At 42.4% G+C, this 19941-nt stretch overlaps 1 protein-coding gene across 1 annotated transcript in view; it reads left to right on the top strand.

Moving 5' to 3' along the window:
- Window positions 1-19941, top strand: part of LTBP2 (latent transforming growth factor beta binding protein 2) — a 144398-nt gene that overhangs the window by 55982 nt on the left and 68475 nt on the right. Inside the window, exons 4-7 of the mRNA XM_063117865.1 lie at window positions 9614-9801; window positions 12711-12881; window positions 13990-14181; window positions 15319-15596. Coding sequence (XP_062973935.1) covers window positions 9614-9801; window positions 12711-12881; window positions 13990-14181; window positions 15319-15596 — 829 coding nt within the window. The remainder of the gene's footprint in view (window positions 1-9613; window positions 9802-12710; window positions 12882-13989; window positions 14182-15318; window positions 15597-19941) is intronic.

Below are 19941 nucleotides of genomic sequence, written 5' to 3'. Positions count from 1 at the left end.
TAAATTATTTTTATTATTATTATTATTATTATTATTATTATTATTATTATTTCTTACCCGCTTCTCCCTATGGATTGAGGCAGGGAACAACATTAAATACAACATAATACATAAAACTAGTTAAAAGAGCATATAAAATCAATGCAACATTAAAATAATAACCACAACATATTACAATTGTTAGTTTTAAAATTCATCTGGGTAGTCCTGCCAGAAAAGACTACTCTTCATGGCTGTCTTAAACTCATAGAGAGAATTAAGATGATGAATCTTCTCCGGCAGGCCATTCCACAGTGTGGGGGCAGCAGAAGAAAAGCTCCTCTGGTTAACAGTTGTCAGCCTAGTTGTGGTTGACTGGAGTAAACCCTTCCCAGAGGACCTGAGTGTGTACATTTCAATAAAAAGTACTGAAATGTTCACACCTGAGCAGTTAGAGAGGTGATATCAAGTAAGAAGAACTTATTTATAACCTAAATATGTCCTTTGTTTATCACATTAACCAATTCAATCATGCTGGTAGTAAGTGGCAGATTGTTGTCAATTTCTTGATCCATCTAATGGTTAGGTTCTAACTCAATATTGTTTGCTGACTGGAAATGGCTCTCCAAGTTCTCAGGCAGGATTCTTCCCAGATCTGCTCCCTAAGATCCTTTTAATTGGAGATGCCAAAGGTGAAACCTGGGACCTTTTGCAGGCAACGCAGGTGATTTACCATCAAAGTATAGCCCCTTTTCACTTGGTCCTTGACAAGTGGCAGGTGAAATCATTGCATCCATCCACCTCCTTTCCTGATTCTCCTCGTTAAAAGCTTTCTACAGAGCTGTTACCAAAACATATAGCATGCATATACTTAAAAGGTTGTCACACAGAGGAGGGCCAGGATCTCTTCTCGATCATCCCAGAGTGCAGGACACAGAATAACGGGCTCAAGTTACAGGAAGTCAGATTCCGGCTGGACATCAGGAAAAACTTCCTGACTGTCAGAGCAGTACGACAATGGAACCAGTTACCTAGGGAGGTTGTGGGTTCCCCCACACTAGAGGCCTTTAAGAGGCAGCTGGACAACCATGTACCAGGTATACTTTAAGGTGGATTCCTGCATTGAGCAGGGGGTTGGACTCGATGGCCTTTTAGGCCCCTTCCAACTCTACCATTCTATGATTCATCACGTTTTGGATGCTTTCCTGTGCACAGTAGAAGTTCCTGGAGTTCAAACTACAGTTCGCTAACAGCAGCACTTTCAGTAGCTAACGATAGGGAGCAGGTGTATGCTGTGGTAAGGGATCAAGTTACATGTTGTGTGTACAGCTTCCAAAGATGATGATTATTATTATTATTATTATTATTATTATTATTTATTTATATAGCACCATCGATGTACATGGTGCTGCACAGACCACACAGTAAATAGCAAGACCCTGCCGCATAGGCTTACAATCTAATAAAGAGACTTCCTCACAAATAGGTGGCCTCCATCTTCATCAGCTACATTTATTAGAAACACATGAGGTAGTTTCAAGAGAATGGAGGAGTAATGGGGTAGTAGAATGTGTGGTAGAGAGTTTGTGCAGAGATGACGGGTGTGGTTTCCACAGAAAAGATGAGTTCATAGATTGGATGCCGTCATTTTCTTACTGCCTACAGAATGTCTGAATCCCTCAGACAAGTTTCCTCTGATTCCTGTTGGAGGACAGTGGTGGGCGGTACAGTCAACTCTAGGAAAAAATGATGGGAACATTAAAAGAATAATGAAAATACGCATTTGTGTTCAGTTTATAAAGTAAAAGTAAACAGCTGAAGGAGGTATTCCAAGAACAAATTGTGCTTTGTAGGCCAGTGGTTTCTCAATACAACTAGGGCTCGTCTCCTTTAAAGTTTGAGAGCTTTTGGCTCCTTTTATTCATTGGAAAGTTACTTTGTCTAAGAAGCTTTTGAGATCCTGATAAAATTAATGTAATCAGTGCAATTTGAGACAAAAATCACAAAAGTATTCCCTTTCTTATCCTGTGCTTTAATCCAGTTTAAATTCTAGGAGACATGTTCTGTATGTACATAGCACTGATCTGGGTGATAGATATTCCAGAGAAACCCATCACATGTTTTCTGCCTGGGTTTTCTGTGGTGTGTGTGGTTGTGCATTTTGCCTGGGCTTTGTTTTCTTTTTTGGTGTATCGTATAGGTGGGTGTTCTACCTGTTTGCGTGTGTGTGTGTGTTTCTTTGAAGATCAAAAGTTTGCCTTCTGTGAAATCCTGTCTCTTCAGCTTGTACTTCACTTTTTCTAGGGGGGTCATAGACCCGCTTTTTGGAGAAGACTGAGCCAAAGTAGGAATTAAGCACTTCGGCCTTTTCTTTGTCAACTCTTATCAATTTGCCATCCTCATTAAGCAGTTGAGCCACCAATTCTTTCCTCTGTCTTTTGCTATTCATGTATCTGAAGAAAGCCTTTTTATTGCTTTTAGCATCCCTTGCTAGTCTCAGCTCATTCTCAGCTTTAGCCTTCCTGACGCCATTTCAGCACTTCTGTGCTACCTGTCTGTAGTCTACTTTTGTAGCCTGTGCTTCCTTCCACTTCTTATATGTATCCTTTTTTGTTTTCAGGTCATCTCTAAGCTTTTTGTGGAGCCACATTGGTTTCTTAAACATGCAGACATAATAAAGTCAGATCCAGCCTCCTGTCTTCACCAATACCAAAGGAAATCTATTTTCTCTTCTTGTCAGAATCTCAAGAATTTGTGCTATTTTATGTAAAATGTGAATTTAGGGATCAAACATCAGAGAGGAAAAAAGTAGTACTTTCAATGTCTATAGACAAAGTTTGAAAAGAAACGCTGTCTTCCAGGAGTCAGTTATCTGCATTCAACCTTGAAAACTCCAGTGATAGAGTCAGTGTTTTGAATTATGCTTTCTTCTACTAATAATTTTCTACTTTGCATTTGGGCTTTGCAGTTATGTTTGCATGTGAAGTTACATAATTTTGTGTTCGTATTGAACCAGTTCTTGGCCTAATCTACACCTTTCGCTGCTCCAACTCCACCCCGCCTATGGGAATTAACAATCCCATCCTCCCCACCCAAAGATCAGCTCTACTTTAATGGGAATTAACAAAAATGCTTACATCTCCATCATTTTAAAAGACAAAGAGATGAAACTTGGCACTGTGATATCTCTTAAGAAGGGCTTTAGGAATGCCAAATTCGAAGCAGATCAGTCCATCCCTTGATTTTTAGGATTTCTTTTTAAAGTTTGAGGTTCTAAAATCAATTTAAAAACAAACAACCGCTGTCATTTTTAGAGATAAAGAGATGAAACTTGGAACCATGATAACTCTTAAGTAGAGATTTAGGCATGCCAAGTTTGAAGCAGATTAATTCATCCCTTGATTTTTTTAGGAATTAAAAAAAAATCCCCCTCAAACCATTCCTTCCCCTACCCCCCATAAACACACACACTTCTTTGACTCTGCTTTAATTCACCCCTGCACACTTATGGAGGGGGCTTTTATTCTTTACTTTGGGGATGCACAGCTGATTTGTTTTTATAAACTGAAAAACAGAGATCAGCTGTGCATCCACAAAGTAAAGGATAAAAGCTCCCTTCATAAATGTGCAGGGGTGAATTAATGCAGAATCAGAGAGGCATGTGTGTGTTTATGGGGTGTGTGTGTTGAGTGGAGAATTTTTTAAAAAAATCCTAAAATATCAAGGGATGTACTGAACTGTTTCAAACTTGGCATGCCTAAAGCCCTACTTAAGAGCTATCATGGTGCCAAGTTTCATCTCCTTATCTTTAAAAATGATGGAGATGTAAGCATTTTTGTTAATTCCCATTAAAGTAGAGCTGCTCTTTGGGTGGGGAGGATGGGATTGTTAATTCCCATAGGTGGGGTGGGGTTGGAGCAGCGAAAGCCCATTCAACTGACTCAGCACAAGCCTGTTTGTTCGACAAGGCATGCTGGAGAAGGAGAACTACCTCACCCTCTTCTTCAATCAGCAATCCCTTCAAAGCACACACCCCCAACATAGGACATTGCATGAGGACAGCAATACATGAGGGTGGAAGAGCGGTTTAATCCCATGTAGAGGAAATAAGACAGACTTTCCCTGCTCTAGGAAAACACAAAAATGGAGAGGAAGAGGCAGGGTGACTGCAGGATAGGCACGACATCATGTGAGTACTGCGTTGCAAAACAGCAAAACACGCATGTTGAGAGTGTGATAAAATGCTGGTGTGATGAAGCTCTGGTGCTGAAAATATGTTAATGTTGTCACCAGGTGGACCTCACTGAGGACAGCATTCCACAGTTAGGGGGCACCACTGAGAAGGTCCTTTCCTTTGTTGCTGATCCTCCCTCAGAGGGGGCACTGGGGCATTTCAGCAGGGCTTAACACATATAATTATGTTTAGGACAGCAGGCAATTGCAACTTGTAGACTGAGGTGCTCCTTTGTTTTTAGCTGCTTTCAGTAGTAAGGTGTTGCCAGAACTGTGTTTTCTTAGAACACCCAGAAATTATTTTCTTAAATACATATAATTTTACTTCTCCCGGTGTAACAGTTGCCAATTAGAAATTTCATATTTTAGGAGTCCAGCCAGTCTGTTCTTAGATGCCTATAGAGTTCTTGGGTGAATGCCATCTAACTCTTGGAATATATTTCTCTTTACTATGTTGATTCACACTCTTGTGTTTTTCACGACAACTCATTTCTTGACAACGCATTCCTTTTATTGCCTTAAAATATGTTTTACTAGTGTAATTTTGTTTTGTTTTTAAAGAATAATTCCTGTGGATACCACAGGCATGTTGCATGACCATCAGTGAGAGATGAATGAAACTGAATGGAAAGAGTGTTGATGAAACAAAAGCTGAGCAATTCTGAATGAAAAGCTAATAGACTAGCCAAGTAGAATGCTCCCTTCTGACGTTCAGAGATAGAAGTAGTTCAGGTACCTATTTACCTGACTGGATATCAAACCTTCATATCGCTAACTTGGTTTTAAACCTTAGCAGCCTTCCCTTTGTGTAGATGTGATAAGCAGCTTGGGTCTCATGAGCAAGCTACAACTGTTCTGGTAAATTATTTCTTTTAAAAATGGCCGACAACCATAGAGAAATTCTATCGTGGCAAGAGCATCACCAGAAGTGTGGTCGCTCTTGCTGGTGGACTCTATAGTCACATTTTCATTTTATTTTTTTCCGCCAAATTGAAGAGAAAAAACCCTGAAGTTCCCATCAGATGACATGGAAACCACCATGGATGCCCGCTAAACCTGCTGCAGCAGGTGGGTAGTAGCAGACATCAGTATTTCAACCATTGGGTAATACCCACCTCACAACATGCTAATCCACTGTGGATTGCATTTTTGAGCTATCCACGATGAGTTAGTGTGATGTCTGAACAGGCCCTCTGTCTTCCTCCATTGCTAGGAGCACATGGTGTGCACTATCTCTCCTGCTTGTGTAAAGGAACAAAGAAATGGACTGAACAAAGTCCTTTTTGAAACCCTATGCTATGCCTGTATTCTTAAATGCAGGAATACTTGTGAGTAAAGCTGTTTCCTTTCTTTACTAAAAGAAAGGTGTGGTCTTCTTTTCTTAGCCTTTTGTGTGTATGTGGGACTGGTAAATTCTCATTCCATTGTGCCTTTTTGTTTTTCTTCTGCCAACTGCCTTTCTAACCATAGGCAGTAATACCATATAATTCCATCAAAAGAAAACACTATGATATGGGGAGGGCTGGGCCAGTCCCATGCTTCATTTGAATAGTGGAAGAGATTGCCCTGCATTGGCTTCAATTTATGTTATGCTGATTTCAGTGGGGTTTAATACATTTATATTTATGTTTAAGAGTATAGGCAATTGTAACTTGTAGACTGACTCTTAATGTGGTGGTAACTCGGCTTTAAGTTGTTTTCAGTTGTAAGTCTAGGGGCAGGGATGGGCAGAAGGTAGATCTTAAGACGTTTTTTGGCCTTCAACTCCCAGAAGCCTCTGTTAGCATGGCGATGGTGAGCTAACCTGAAGTAGAAATTATCAAAATAAACATATTGGGAATTCTCTCAGAATGACTCCTACGTTAAACAAAGTTATTGTGTGCTGCTTCAAACCCGTGGTTTAATATGGTCTATCTCAGCTTTAATAATAAAATCTTGAATCCATGTCTTCAGGATTTCATGTAACTCTTTCCCCCAGTCCTGCTTCTTGAGATTATTTTAAACTATAGATCGAAACTGGGAATTCATGCTTGGAAAGTACTTGTTGTACAAATGAACTTTGGCCCATTGCATATATAGTAGGTGCTGTGTATTAAGTAGGAACGTGCTGAAAATACAACACAGCCTGTTGGGCGTACGTGTCATGCATAAGACCTGCCTTATCTCACTGGCTCACTTTAGGCTTCTTTGGAGATGTCAATACACACTCCTAGCTTATTTAAGATGCTGAAAAATAGAGGGCAGTCAGGGTACTTACAGACAAAGCAGTCTGGAAGGCTTGGCACTGATCTCCCAGAAGAGAAAATGGGAACCAACAGGGCAGAAAGGAATTGAAAAGCCTAGGAAAGAAAGAGAGTTAGAATCCGCTAAGTTAAAACAAGCCCTGCTCTGTGAGAGTCTGTTGTGACAACCAGCATGTGTTAAATGGGCACTAAACAGTTTGGCCTTGGGGACTGGGAGTGTATGTATCTTATTGTTGCTTGGCTGCTGCAAAAAGCCAGGCGCCATAAGAAAATTTGCCCATAAAAAAAATGCAAATTCACTAATGGGTGTTCAATCTCTGTAAGGTTTCTTTCATTTATGACTTTTATGGGTTGAATATTCTGTTTACTTACTTGGCCAGGCTCCTTACTTGGCTACATCTCTGTCCTTGTCAGTGCCAAAGACAGGAATGAGAATGTGCGCCTCCAGCCCTAACACAAGGTATACAGGGAGTTCATCACACCAGCGATTTATTGTACTCTCTCCATGCCTGATATGCACTCATCTTACCTCTTTCCTCACTCTTTTTCCATCTTATTTTGGGATGGGGAAAGTCCGTTTTCCCCTCCATGTGCAATAAAACCACTCCTCTGTCCCTATATAAAGCTACCCTCATGCTAGCGGCACATCCCGATTTTGTTGGGGACATGTGTGTTGAAGGTCAGTCTCACTGACAAAAGAGGAGGGCTTACCTCCAGTGTACCATTTGAATTCCATTCTGCTTGGTATCATGTACTTTCACTGCTCCAACTCCCACTCTCTTTCGGCTTCCCTCTTTTTCTGCCTGCTGTATGGGTGCTCAGGTGGAATTGCACAACTACACTCTGAAGCCTATCCACCCTGATGCCTATCCAGCGCTCAACTGGGAAGGGGGAGGGAGCACGGCTGCACGAACAGCCCGTGCCCTAAATCGCCCATGCAGTCTCCCGTTTAAAAACTCCTTTCGGTTTATTGAGTGTTTCCGAAAGGCATCCATCACCGATTGCCAATTGCTAACAACCCCCGCTTCACTTACATTGTTTAATATGATCCTAGGGGAAAGTGTTGTGTGTTGTTTTTCCGAAATTGTGGAGTTTCAGGCTGCCGTGGTTGCGTACTGTTGTATTTGCACAGAAATAATTAAAAACGAGTTTCTGCCCACCAGGAGCCAGTTTGCGAGCAGCTGAAATAAAAGATGCTGCACCCTGTGCAGCTGAAATGCTAGAAACGGCGATAAAACCCCAAATCTCTTAAATGTTAGACCAAAAATGAGACTGGGGGCAGGGGTGCACCCACGTCCATCACAATGTTCCTCACAGTCACAACAACCAATGAACTGCAGGGAGAAGGAGAAGGGAGGTCTGGGGTGGGCCCAATAGCGGGAGAGAAAACAAGTGAGAGGAGATTTTGCTGGAATAGTAGTGATACGAGGAAGCGTAAGCCAGCACAGGTGAAAAGATGCATATGCTGAAATAGCACAACAACACGCACACGTGAAAGTGACCAGTGCTTGACACGCAAATGAAACGAAGGCAGATAACGCGGGGGCAAACCAGGACAAAAATGTAGGTATGATGGAGCTCAGTCTTTCAAGGAATCACTCATATTTGGATGAAGATGAGAGGCTGGGGAATAACAATTGAACTGTCCTTGTGAATATATTACCATCTTGCACATCAGAGTAGTGATGGCTCTCATGCTCAAGGCCAATTTGCATGACTGGCAATGGTTGTGGGGGGTTGTGGGGGTGAGTCCAGATACATCTGTCCTTACAGGGAATCTTTTTAAAGTGAGTTGCATGGTGGTGGGTCAAAGTGGCATCTGTTCTGGTTGTGCACAGCTCATGATGAACAAACAGAAATTAATTCTGGGTATATCCTGCAAGCTTTGTATATTCTTGTGAGGGGCTGCTAGACTGATACTAGAATTCACACAGGACTGGATTCTCAGGAGACAGCACTGAAAAAGCAGCCTTGAATGGTATTTGGAGAAATTTAGTCTTGCACTTGCTTCAGAAGGCAAGAGATTAAGGCAGTTTACGATTTAAAATAATGGTTTATAATCTAAGAGAAACAACATGCACACCAAAAAGGATAGGAAGAGGAAGATAAACAAGTTCTGAGCCCAACTCTTTCATAATTTATTGTTTGTTTATTAAAATGTTTTAATCTCCATTTCATTTTTATGTCACAGGCAGTCTGGTATAGGGGGAGGTGTACCTGCAGATATCTTTCCTAATGATGAACCAGCTACACAATGAAGTTGCATAGTGGAAGTGCAAGAGACACTTCTAGGAGGGGAAGAGCCAAATAGCAGTTGGTTCTAACAGAACTGATAGAGGGGGCCTCCCTTTGATGCAGTCAAGATTTTACTCCATAATCTAGAACGGAGATGGTCAGACCTTAGACTTGTGGAATCTACTATGTGGTTGTTGTTTTTAAATGGACCTCGAGATCCACTAACTAGAGCCTGGGACAAAAGACGTACACTTAGAATTAAAGAATCCAGACCTGAGGAATTTGTTCTGAGTGGAGTACTGAAACTGAATGGAACTCATAGTCCTTCCACACAAAAATCCACTTCTTGTTATTTCAAGCTTTATTTCAGCTTTTCTACACAAGGATGTTAATCAGCTGTTAATCTGCTGTATCTACTTTTGGTTTCATTGCAGAACTGAGACTGAGCATTACATGAAGAGTGTTTCCTTTTGCTACATAACCTCTAGGTGGCACTTTCATTTTCACAATGAAATGCTGCACATACCCCACTCTAAAAAAAAAAAAAAATGCCAAAAGTGCTGGTTAGACACAGAAACGAAACTGGAATCTTACGATGACATCTAAGAACCCATAAATAACCATGAAAGGGAATGAGGAACAGTACAATAAATTAGAATACAATAAATGCCTTGTGTAGTTATACCTTCATTTCAGTGATATAATCTGCAATGGAGAAGTCATTTTATTATTGTGATTTTGTGCCTTTTGGGGAGGGAAGATGCTGTGGAGTGAGGACAACGTCATGTGTCACGAACGACCCTAATGTCCTCTCGCTCCGCACTAAATTGCCCATGTTGATTGGGCCCTAGCTTCTTCTCACCCTGATCTAGAAACAACTGTTGGTATATAACCAAATATTAGGTCAGCTTTCCTTTCCACAGGACTCAGAGCAGAAGTAGTTCTCTTGTTACCTCTCAGCTGCACACAGGACCCTCCCGCACAGTGCGACGCTATCCAGCTGCAAATAATGATCAGCTAACATCTAATGCACTGCCCAATGGGAATGGATTTGAACAGAGCAGTGCTGGGCCACGTACAGCATACCCAGAACCTGCTTCATCTCTCTGGGGTAAGGTCTGAAGCATGACTTGGGATAGTATTGTTTGTTTTACAAAGAAAGGTTTCTGGGTTCAAACTTTCTGAAGTATGTGTGGGAGGTGGGGCTCTGTTACAGTGGTTATGGGACTCCATAGCCATGGATACATGCCAGAGTTCTCTGCTTCTCTGCAATGAATAAGATTCACACAGTTTCTCATTTCTTTGGATTTCCTTAGAAGTATGAGATAGACAGTAGCACAGATTTTAACCAGCTATTCTGGGCTAGGGAATGTATGATCCTGTTGTCTCCCTGTTCAACTTAGCTGAACTTTATTATCTTGAAAAGAGAGTCTTCTGCTTCTTGTTCCATTTCTGTTTTCAACAAGTTGGAGACACAGAATTTAATGTGGTACAGACCAGTACTTAATTTCTTCATAGAGTGTTTCTGGGACTCTAGGCTATTTGGAAGTCATAACATCTTCCTTGCAAGTCTTGTTTTCCTTAATCCTAAAAATGTGGGGTACTCAGGCTGTGGATACTTGGGAAGGAAGGAAATGCACTCTGCTTATGCTCAGAGTTTTAGTCATCATATATTCCAAGTTTCTGGGAAAACAGATTTCAGATATTAGCCCTGGTTCAAGTTAAGCCCTTATGCAAAGGCCTAATCCATCATCCCATTCCTGAATTAGTCTCCTAGTGGGAATCTACACTGGTGTTATTCTAACGTTTTGAATGGGTTACTGTGATGCATAGCGTCACGTGACCCTGGGTCTCCAACGTTGTAAATGAGTCGTACTTACAGGTTCTATTTCTTAGTTCCAGCGTGGCTACAGATTCATGTGCCTCCTTCTACCGGTAATTCTCCTCTCCCTTTCTCAGAGCTGCTGGGTTTGCTCCGCCCACTTCCTGTTCTCCTTCCTTCGCCCCGTTTGCTATCTTATCTGCTACAGCAGATAAATCACTCCAGCGTTATACTGTGCAGTCACTGACAATTGCATGCAAAGGACTCAGAAGTTTTCCACCTTAGAATCTGTTTTTATTGTGAAGTACTCCCATGCATCCTGCCTTAAAATTTGAATCAAATTGGATCATCGGTTGATTTTTTATGGGTTTTTTTTTTTAACATTTCCCCCCTCTTTGCAAAGGAGCTGAGGAGCGCTCAAAGGATTGCTGTAGCTCCGTGCAGGAAAATTAACAAGGGTCCAAAGTCCAAAACTCATGACCAGCGGGGCTTAAATGCGGCTGCTGCTAAAAATTTTCAACTTCGTTTCCCATCCCAACCCTGACCAGACCCAACCCTGCTTAGCTTCAGCAAAGTGGCCAGCTCCTATGCACTCAGGCTATTTCCCAGGACCTGTGTTAAGATGTTTTGGGAGGGGGTTTGTGTGTCTGCTTATGACTATTTCCCTGCACTGCTGGCTAGGAATGAGACAGGCAGTGGGCGGAGCAAACCCAGCAGCTCTCAGAGAAGAGGGAGGGAGAACAACGAAAGGATTTAACAATGTGCCCTGCAGTAACGTTACAGCTACAGAGAACCGATACAGAGAACCACGTTAGAAAGGGACACTAGCAACGGTATAAGACTAGTGTAGATCCGGCCCTAAACTGGCCTCTTTCTCTGCCATTCCCACAGTGCTCTCCCTCTCCCTAGTACTTAGATCAAACTCTTCTCTCACAACCTTGACACCAACACTCTCATAATTGTTCTTCCCAACATTCCTCTCCCCTCATCTCAACTGATTGGTCTGTCTCTGACTTACTCTTTTCTTAGCTAGAGGAGTACAGGAGTAAACTGGAATATAGCCTATGTTGCTCTACTGAGACCTGGGAGAGAGACATTATTACTAGGGATTATAATTTTATCCACACATCTCCCTTCAGGGTAACTTTCCCAGACTTCTATCCTTTCTAAACAAAAAGGGGGTGGGAATGAGGACAGAGAAATAAAGGGAGAAAGCATTTATTAACTTTTTAGTACACAAATACCCCACATATCTTTCACTTAATATGTTCTTACCCCCTCCCTTTAAAAAAGAACATCTTATTCAGTTAACGCCTTGAGATGTATTCTGTTGATTCACTACATGACCCACAAATCCTGTTCCTCACCTTCTGGCAGTACAAACTATTGCTTTATATGGTTCCTATCTGTAATATGAGAATTCTTTCAGAAAGTTTTTTTTAAAAAATCTACTATCTGGAGAAAGTTATGTGAAGAATTTTAAACATTTATCATTTAAACAAAAGGTTCAGAACAAAAAATTAAACAAGAAACTATGAGTAGTGATAAAGGAATAATTTTGATTTCATGACAGGACACATGAAGCATGTTATCACGCTGAGTCCGAGATTCAAAAGACATCTTAATTTTAATACATAGCATGCAGCTACGATAGTGTTTTTTCTTACTCAAAAGTAAGTGTGTAGGACCCAGTTTGGATCATGACCTGCGGGATGGGGGGGGGCTTTGACCTTTTGCCCTCTACTGTGCTCCCCATCTGGATCACACACAACATGCAGAGGTAAATAGCTCCCAAGCAAATGGAGGGGTTTTTTCCTATGCAAATTGCAGGCACAGCCGTCCCCATCGAGATTAGGACCACAGTGGGGAGCAAAGTATTAAAGCCCCTCAGCTCCCACATGAGGATCCTGATCCAGACCGAGTCCATAACTTTGAATAAGAAAAAAGCACAGATGTAGCTGCTTGCTACGTATTAAAATATATTAAAAGCTTGAACCTGAGAGAAGCATGACCTGGTTGGAACAGTTGATTGGACATAATTCCTTCTATAAATGCCCCAGAGACATTTTATTGCGCTTTAAAGCCGTTAAAGCGCTTTATAACTGTTATAAAGCGCTTTAAAGCCGTAGCGTAGATCCTGCCAAAGTTGCTCAGAAGAACCTTTTTACTATGCGATGCCACTTTTCTTTTCTTTGCAGGTGTCAACCTGACAGAAAAAATCAAAAAGATAAAGATCATCTTCACTCCCACAATCTGTAAACAGACTTGTCAGCATGGCCGCTGCTTCAATAGCTGTGAGAAAGGAGATACCACCACCCTGTACAGCCAGGGTGGACATGACCATGACCCCAAATCTGGCTTCCGTATCTGTGAGTCTCCCAAGATGTCTGACCCATTTCACAAGGTTTATTTATCATCCTCTGTTTCTTTTGTACATGAGACTAGCAGTTCCCTACTGCATCAGAGTTCAGGGCAGGAAGATTATTATGACAAATCCACTTGTCTGAAAAAGAAGCAGTCTTCTCTGAGAGTGATCCTGCCCTTCTTGGGACAAGAGGTCAATTGCAGTTACCTTTCCTGCTCTGGATATAACAGTCTCTGGCTTTCAGTTAGAGTCGCAGACAGGCATTGCAGCATTTCTTCTTGTCGGGGCCAATTTGCTGCTTTCATTGGCGTTTGCTTTTGGGCCTGGCTCCCAACACCTAATTTCTTCCCATCCCCTTCTTCCACTTCAGTGGAAACCAGGAGAGTTGGCTGAAGCTTTTATGCAATTCCTAATTACTAAGGCAGCTGAAACCTTTTCTTCTGATCTCGTTGATGCCGTAATTGCACAGGAAATTTCATTGAGTTGGACAAGTGAGCCATCAATCCTTTGCGCTAGGACAGCGTTCCCCAACCTGGTGCCCTTCAGCTAAGTTGGACTACAACGTCCATCACACAGAGCCAACAGAGCTATGCTGATTGTGGATGATGGGCTTTGTAGTCAATACATCTGGAGGACGCAAGATTGGGGAAGGCTGCTCTAGGGTCGGATGCTGTCTAGAAGAATCCGATTATTACAGTTCTGACTTTAGGGTGTTTCAATTGGCTTTGACTTAAATTAGTAAACTGAAATATGAGCCCTACTCTGGCCACATTGTATGTTCAATTGCTCCTCAAAATTCTCCTGTCCCACATTAGCAACCTTCTTCCATGACACAAATAACATGGTCGAAGCTTGAAGTGATTTCAGAGTCCCAGGTGAAAAGGTCCTTGGTCGTCCTTGGAAGTGAGACTACTGCTAGCAAGATACTTCAGTTGCCCTGGCGCCCCTCCCAACTAGGACAGCTTGAATTTTTTTCTGTGACTGAGGTAGAGATGCTGAGTTGAGTACACAGATTATGTGAATTACATCCTGGTAAGACAGCCATTAGCTCATTTGATAGCTGCAGTGAACTATTAGAATAGATTTGATTTACAGATTTATTTTCTTTACAGATTTCTGCCAGATTCCCTGTCTAAATGGCGGGCGCTGTGTGGGCAGGGATGAATGCTGGTGCCCATCTAACTCTACAGGGAAGTTTTGCCACCTACCAGCTTTAAAACCAGAACGAAAACAAGTCCCCAATAGCCTAGCAAGCAGCTCCACGAAGCATTCTATGTACACACTTCCTCTGTCCAACCAACTTGGTAAGCACTAGTCTCATTGTTTCTCACAGGCCAATAGTTTGCGAAGCTTATCTTGCTCATATTGTGGTGCTTCCAGAGAAGGCTTTTGTTTTTGCAATCGCTCTGCCTAATTTTCACAATTTTATGGGGGGTTCAGACAATGTTTCCTTCCATTTGTAACCTTCCTGTGTTTTCTCACTCCTTCGTCTTTTTTCTTTTCATAGAAAATCTGTGAAAAATGGAATAGCTGCACAGTGTCTTTTGATTTGGTAGCTCTAGGAGCTGCCCATCTGGAAGCACCCCGCCTGTGCTTAGGACACGGAGGGCAGTATCGAAGGCTGCCACTGCCCTAGGAGAAACAACTGCTAGTGCTGGACAGAACAAACAGAAAATAGCCAGAAATACCACTTCTGGAATAGGACAAGGCAGTGGAGAATGCGGAGGGGAGCTCCACGGACCTATTCCATTCTGGAAGTGGTAGGTTTGGCCACTTTCCTGGGTTGTGCTAGCAAAGACCAGTTTCCCATTGTGCTAGTGGACTGCCAGCACTGGATACTGTCATGAGGAAGAAAGCTGATGTTTGCTTTTGTGGCTAACCAAAAATCTGGTTTATGTTCTAATTATTGCTTGAATCAAGCTGAGATAAAAGAAAAGAGATAAATTGAGACCTATTATACACCTGTAATGCAAGTGCAGGTTTGGAAAATAGTTAATTAAAAACCCCTGTAAATTTTTTTTTGCCAAACTACCTTCACCTAGGTAAAATGTATAGTCTAGAAGCCAGTTCTTAATAAGCTAGTCAGGTACGCTGTAATCAATATATAACCTATCCCTGGACAGAACCATGAATGTTAATCTTCTTGTCCACATTCTGATACTTACAGTTTTCTCCAGTTTCTCTCAGTTCCATGCCAAGCCAGATGTTATTTTGCTTGTTTGTATGTTGTGGGCCATGTGTGACCAATGATTGTTGGGTTTTTATCTAATGTTTAGTTTGAGAGCCAGTGTGGTACTGCGGACAGAGTGGATGCCAAAGCGGTTAAAGTATTTCAAGCCTTTTACTTACCACTCTAGAAGCTCCTGTTCTGGCTTGTGGGTTGTTGCAAAACAAAGAACAAAGTCATGTTTCTGCGGATAAACTTTAAACCTCTCTTTCAGCTTCAATAAACCCTTCCCTTGTGAATGTACATATCAACCACCCTCCAGAAGCCGAGGTGCAGATTCATCAGGTGGCCAGAGTGAAGAGTGACTCAGATCAGTCCGAAGAGAACAGTGTTGAAACTGTGTTGATATCTCAGCTTCCCACAGGCCCCCAGTACAATAATAATGCCACCAGCAGCAGCAGCAGCAACAACAATGTTGTCACAGAGAGCAAGCAGCAGCAAAGGACCCAGAGTCTTATGGGAAGGTGTTACCCGGAGTCAGTACATGGAAAGGTCAGAGCTTTTCTTTCTTATTCTGTTTTATCTGTCCTTTTACAGTAGAGTTGACATTTATGGAGTGTGAGACTATGAATGCATTGTGTGAACCATGAACATTTGCATGTGAAGGTCGATGAAATGTCAGTGTATATTCATTTCATTTATTATTTGCTTAAAACATTGGCCTCCTACCTTTCTTTAATAAGTCCAACTAACAGCTAACAACACAAGATAATGTGAAATCAATAAAAACAATTAAACCAACTTCAACAAAAACAAGCAGCAGAAAAAATGTTGATGGATAACAGGTAAAAACAATTTTAAAAGAGTCATCAAAAACATCAAGGAGAGACATTCAGATGATTTACCCCACCAAGGAGAATGTACAATTAGCATTAAAATGGTTCCAGGCCGAAGAGAATCAAGTAGAAATGCCTTTTACTGCAGCCAGAGGTCATCAGGCTTCCTTAGGCAAGTACGGAGTCTCAGAACTTAGGGCTCCATCACACCTGAACTTTTGCCCTTGTATTATCCCCCTCCGTTTACTTAGCATTTGAAAGCCTTATGTATCATTCTTCTTCACACCTCTTCTGTTTCCTCCCACCCTGCAGATCTCATTTGTACCTCCCATTACAATCTATTGGTTGCTCACAGGGACACCTCGCCCTGGCACACCCACTCCCTTTCATCAGCAATGCTAACCGCCCTCAGAACATTGGATTGAGTACAATGGGTTAAAAATACATGTAGAGGGTCCCGCGCATTGTTGGAAAAAGCATTCTTCCCTGCACTTGGAAACCTCGCAAAGAGGTGGCGGGGAGAGGCGAGATCAGGGTAGGACATGGATCATAGAATCATATCATAGAATAGCAGAGTTGGAAGGGGCCTACAAGGCCATCGAGTCCAACCCCCTGCTCAATGAAGGAATCCACCCTAAAGCATCCCTGACAGATGGTTGTCCAGCTGCCTCTTGAATGCCTCTAGTGTGGGAGAGCCCACAACCTCCCTAGGTAGCTGATTCCATTGTCGCACTGCTCTAACAGTCAGGAAGTTTTTCCTGATGTCCAGCCGGAATCTGGCTTCCTTTAACTTGAGCCCATTATTCCGTGTCCTGCGCTCTGGGAGGATCGAGAAGAGATCCTGGCCCTCCTCTGTGTGACAACCTTTTAAGTATTTGAAGAGTGCTATCATGTCTCCCCTCAATCTTCTCTTCTCCAGGCTAAACATGCCCAGTTCTTTCAGTCTCTCTTCATAGGGCTTTGTTTCTAGACCCCTGATCATCCTGGTTGCCCTCTTTTGAACACGCTCCAGCTTGTCTGCGTCCTTCTTGAATTGTGGAGCCCAGAACTGGACGCAATACTCTAGATGAGGCCTAACCAGGGCCGAATAGAGAGGAACCAGTACCTCACGTGATTTGGAAGCTATACTTCTATTAATGCAGCCCCAAATAGCATTTGCCTTTCTTGCAGCCATATCGCACTGTTGGCTCATATTCAGCTTGCGATCTACAACAATTCCAAGATCTTTCTCGTTTGTAGTATTGCTGAGCCAAGTGTCCCCCATCTTGTAACTGTGCATTTGGTTTCTATTCCCTAAATGTAGAACTTGGCATTTATCCCTATTAAATTTCATTCTGTTGTTTTCAGCCCAGCACTCCAGCCTATCAAGATCACTTTGAAGTTTGTTTCTGTCTTCCAGGGTATTTGCTATCCCACCCAATTTTGTGTCATCTGCAAATTTGATCAGCGTTCCCTGCACCTCCTCGTCCAAATCATTAATAAAAATGTTGAAGAGCACTGGGCCCAGGACTGAGCCCTGCGGCACCCCACTCGTTGCCTCTCCCCAGTTTGAGAAGGTTCCATTGATAAGTACTCTTTGAGTCCGATTCTGTAGCTAACTGTGGATCCACCTAATAGTTGTTCCATCTAGCCCACTTTTAGCTAGTTTGTTAATCAGAATGTCATGTGATACTTTGTCAAAAGCTTTGCTGAAGTCAAGATATATGACATCCACAGCATTCCCACAGTCCACAAGGGAGGTTATCCTATCAAAAAATGAGATCAAATTAGTCTGACAGGATTTGTTCCTGACAAATCCATGTTGGCTTCTAGTAATCACTGCATTGATTTCAAGGTGTTTACAGATTGACTTCTTTATAATCTGCTCCAGAATTTTCCCAGGGATGGATGTCAGACTGACTGGTCTGTAGTTCCCAGGTTCCTCCTTTTTGCCCTTTTTGAAGATAGGGACAACGTTAGCCCTCCTCCAGTCATCTGGCACCTCACCCGTCTTCCATGATTTTGCAAAGATAATAGACAAAGGTTCTGAGAGTTCTTCCGCTAGCTCCTTCATTACTTTTGGATGCAGTTCATCAGGCCCTGGAGATTTGAACTCATTCAAGGAAATTAGGTGTTCTTTGACCATTTGTTTATCAATCTCAAACTGCAATCCTGCCCCCTCAACTTCTGCTTCACTTTTTCCAGGGGGGTCATAGACCCGCTTTTGGGAGAAGACCGAGGCAAAGTAGGAATTGAGCACTTCAGCCTTTTCTTTGTCATCTGTTATCAATTTGCCATCCTCATTAAGCAGTTGAACCACCATTTCCTCTGGCTTTTACTACTCACGTATCTGAAGAAAGCCTTTTTATTGCTTTTAGCATCCCTCGCTAATCTCAGCTCATTCACAGCTTTAGCCTTCCTGACGCCATTTCGGCACTTCTGCGCCACTTGTCTGTACTCTTCTTTTGTAGTCTGGCCTTCCTTCCACTTCCTATATGTATCCCTTTTTGTTTTCAGTTCATCAATAAGCTTTTTGTGGAGCCACATTGGTTTCCTCTGTTGTCTTCTATCTTTTCTCCTTGTTGGAATTGTTTGTAACTGTGCCTTTAAAATTTCATTTTTTAGATACTCCCACCCATCCTGCACTCCTTTTCTCTTTAGGCTCCCTTGCCACGGGACCTTACTTATTATAGTTCTGAGTTTATTAAAATCAGCTTTCCTAAAATCCAGAGTACGTGTATGGCTACGCTCGACTTTTGTCTCCTTCATAATCAAGAATTCAAGTATGACGTGGTCACTTTCCCCCAGAGTTCCCGTAACTGCCACTTTATCCACTAAGTCATCCCTATTGGTCAATAACAAGTCAAGGATTGCCGATCCTCTAGTTCCTTCCACCACTTTCTGTAGGAGAAAGTTATCACCCATACATGTCAGGAATTTCTTGGAAGGGCCGCTTTTGGCAGTAATGGTCTCCCAACAGATATCAGGGTAATTGAAGTCCCCCATCACTACTACATCACACTTCCTTGAAACACTGGCAATTTGTTTCTCAAAAGTTTCGTCCTCGTCTTCTCCTTGATTGGGTGGTCAGTAGTAGACTCCGATTATCATATTCTTTTTATTCCTAGCCCCATTTATTTTAATCCAGACGCTCTCGACGGGGCTCCCAATCTCATCTGCCTGTATTTCTGTGCAGGGATAGGTATTTTTAACATATAGTGCAACTCCACCTCCCTTTCTATTTCTTCTGTTCTTTTTGAACAAGTTATATCCTTCAATTGCTATATTCCAGTCATGGGAGTCATCCCACCAAGTTTCAGTTATACCTATCAAGTCGTATTTGCCTTCATGTAATAAGAGTTCATGTTCATTCTGTTTGTTTCCCATGCTCTGGGCATTAGTATATAGACATCGAAGACCATGTGTTTTATAGTCTGGCTTTGCTCCTACCTTGTTGCAGACACTATTTTGGGACACTGTTGCAGCTGTTCTCTGTACTGTGGTGCATTGGCCTTCATGAATTGTTGCCTCAAAATTTACGTCTCCCACCCCCGTAAGATTCAGTTTAAAGCCCTCCTGATGAAGTTCTTCATGCTGTGGCCGAACTCATTCTTTCCAGCCCTTGTGAGGTGCAACCCATCCCTTGCCAGCAGTCCATGTTCCAAGTAGCGTAGCCCGTGGTCCCAGAATCCAAAACTCTCACGACGGCACCACCTTCGAAGCCAGTCGTTCATCCGGAGTATTTTTCTTTCCCTTTCTAATCCTCTTCCAAGAACCGGGAGGATGGATGAGAAAACTACCTGGGCCCCAAAGTTCTTCAGTTTCCTTCCCAGAACTTCAAAGTCTGAAATGATTTCTTCGTAGCTCTGCTTGGCGACATCATTTGTTCCCACATGGATGAGAAGAAAGGGGTATGTGTCCGTTGTCTTTATGAGCTTCGGTAACCCTTCAGTCACATCTCTAATCTGTGCTCCAGGGAGACAGCACACCTGGCGAGTCCATGGGTCTTCACGACATACTTGGGTTTCAATCCCACGCAGCAGGGAGTCTCCCACAACGACTACTCTTCTCTTCTTCTTGGT

The sequence above is a fragment of the Elgaria multicarinata genome, chromosome 2 (genome assembly GCF_023053635.1).
Source record: "Elgaria multicarinata webbii isolate HBS135686 ecotype San Diego chromosome 2, rElgMul1.1.pri, whole genome shotgun sequence".
NCBI lineage: Eukaryota > Metazoa > Chordata > Lepidosauria > Squamata > Anguidae > Elgaria > Elgaria multicarinata.
This window is presented reverse-complemented; position numbering and strand designations above follow the sequence as displayed.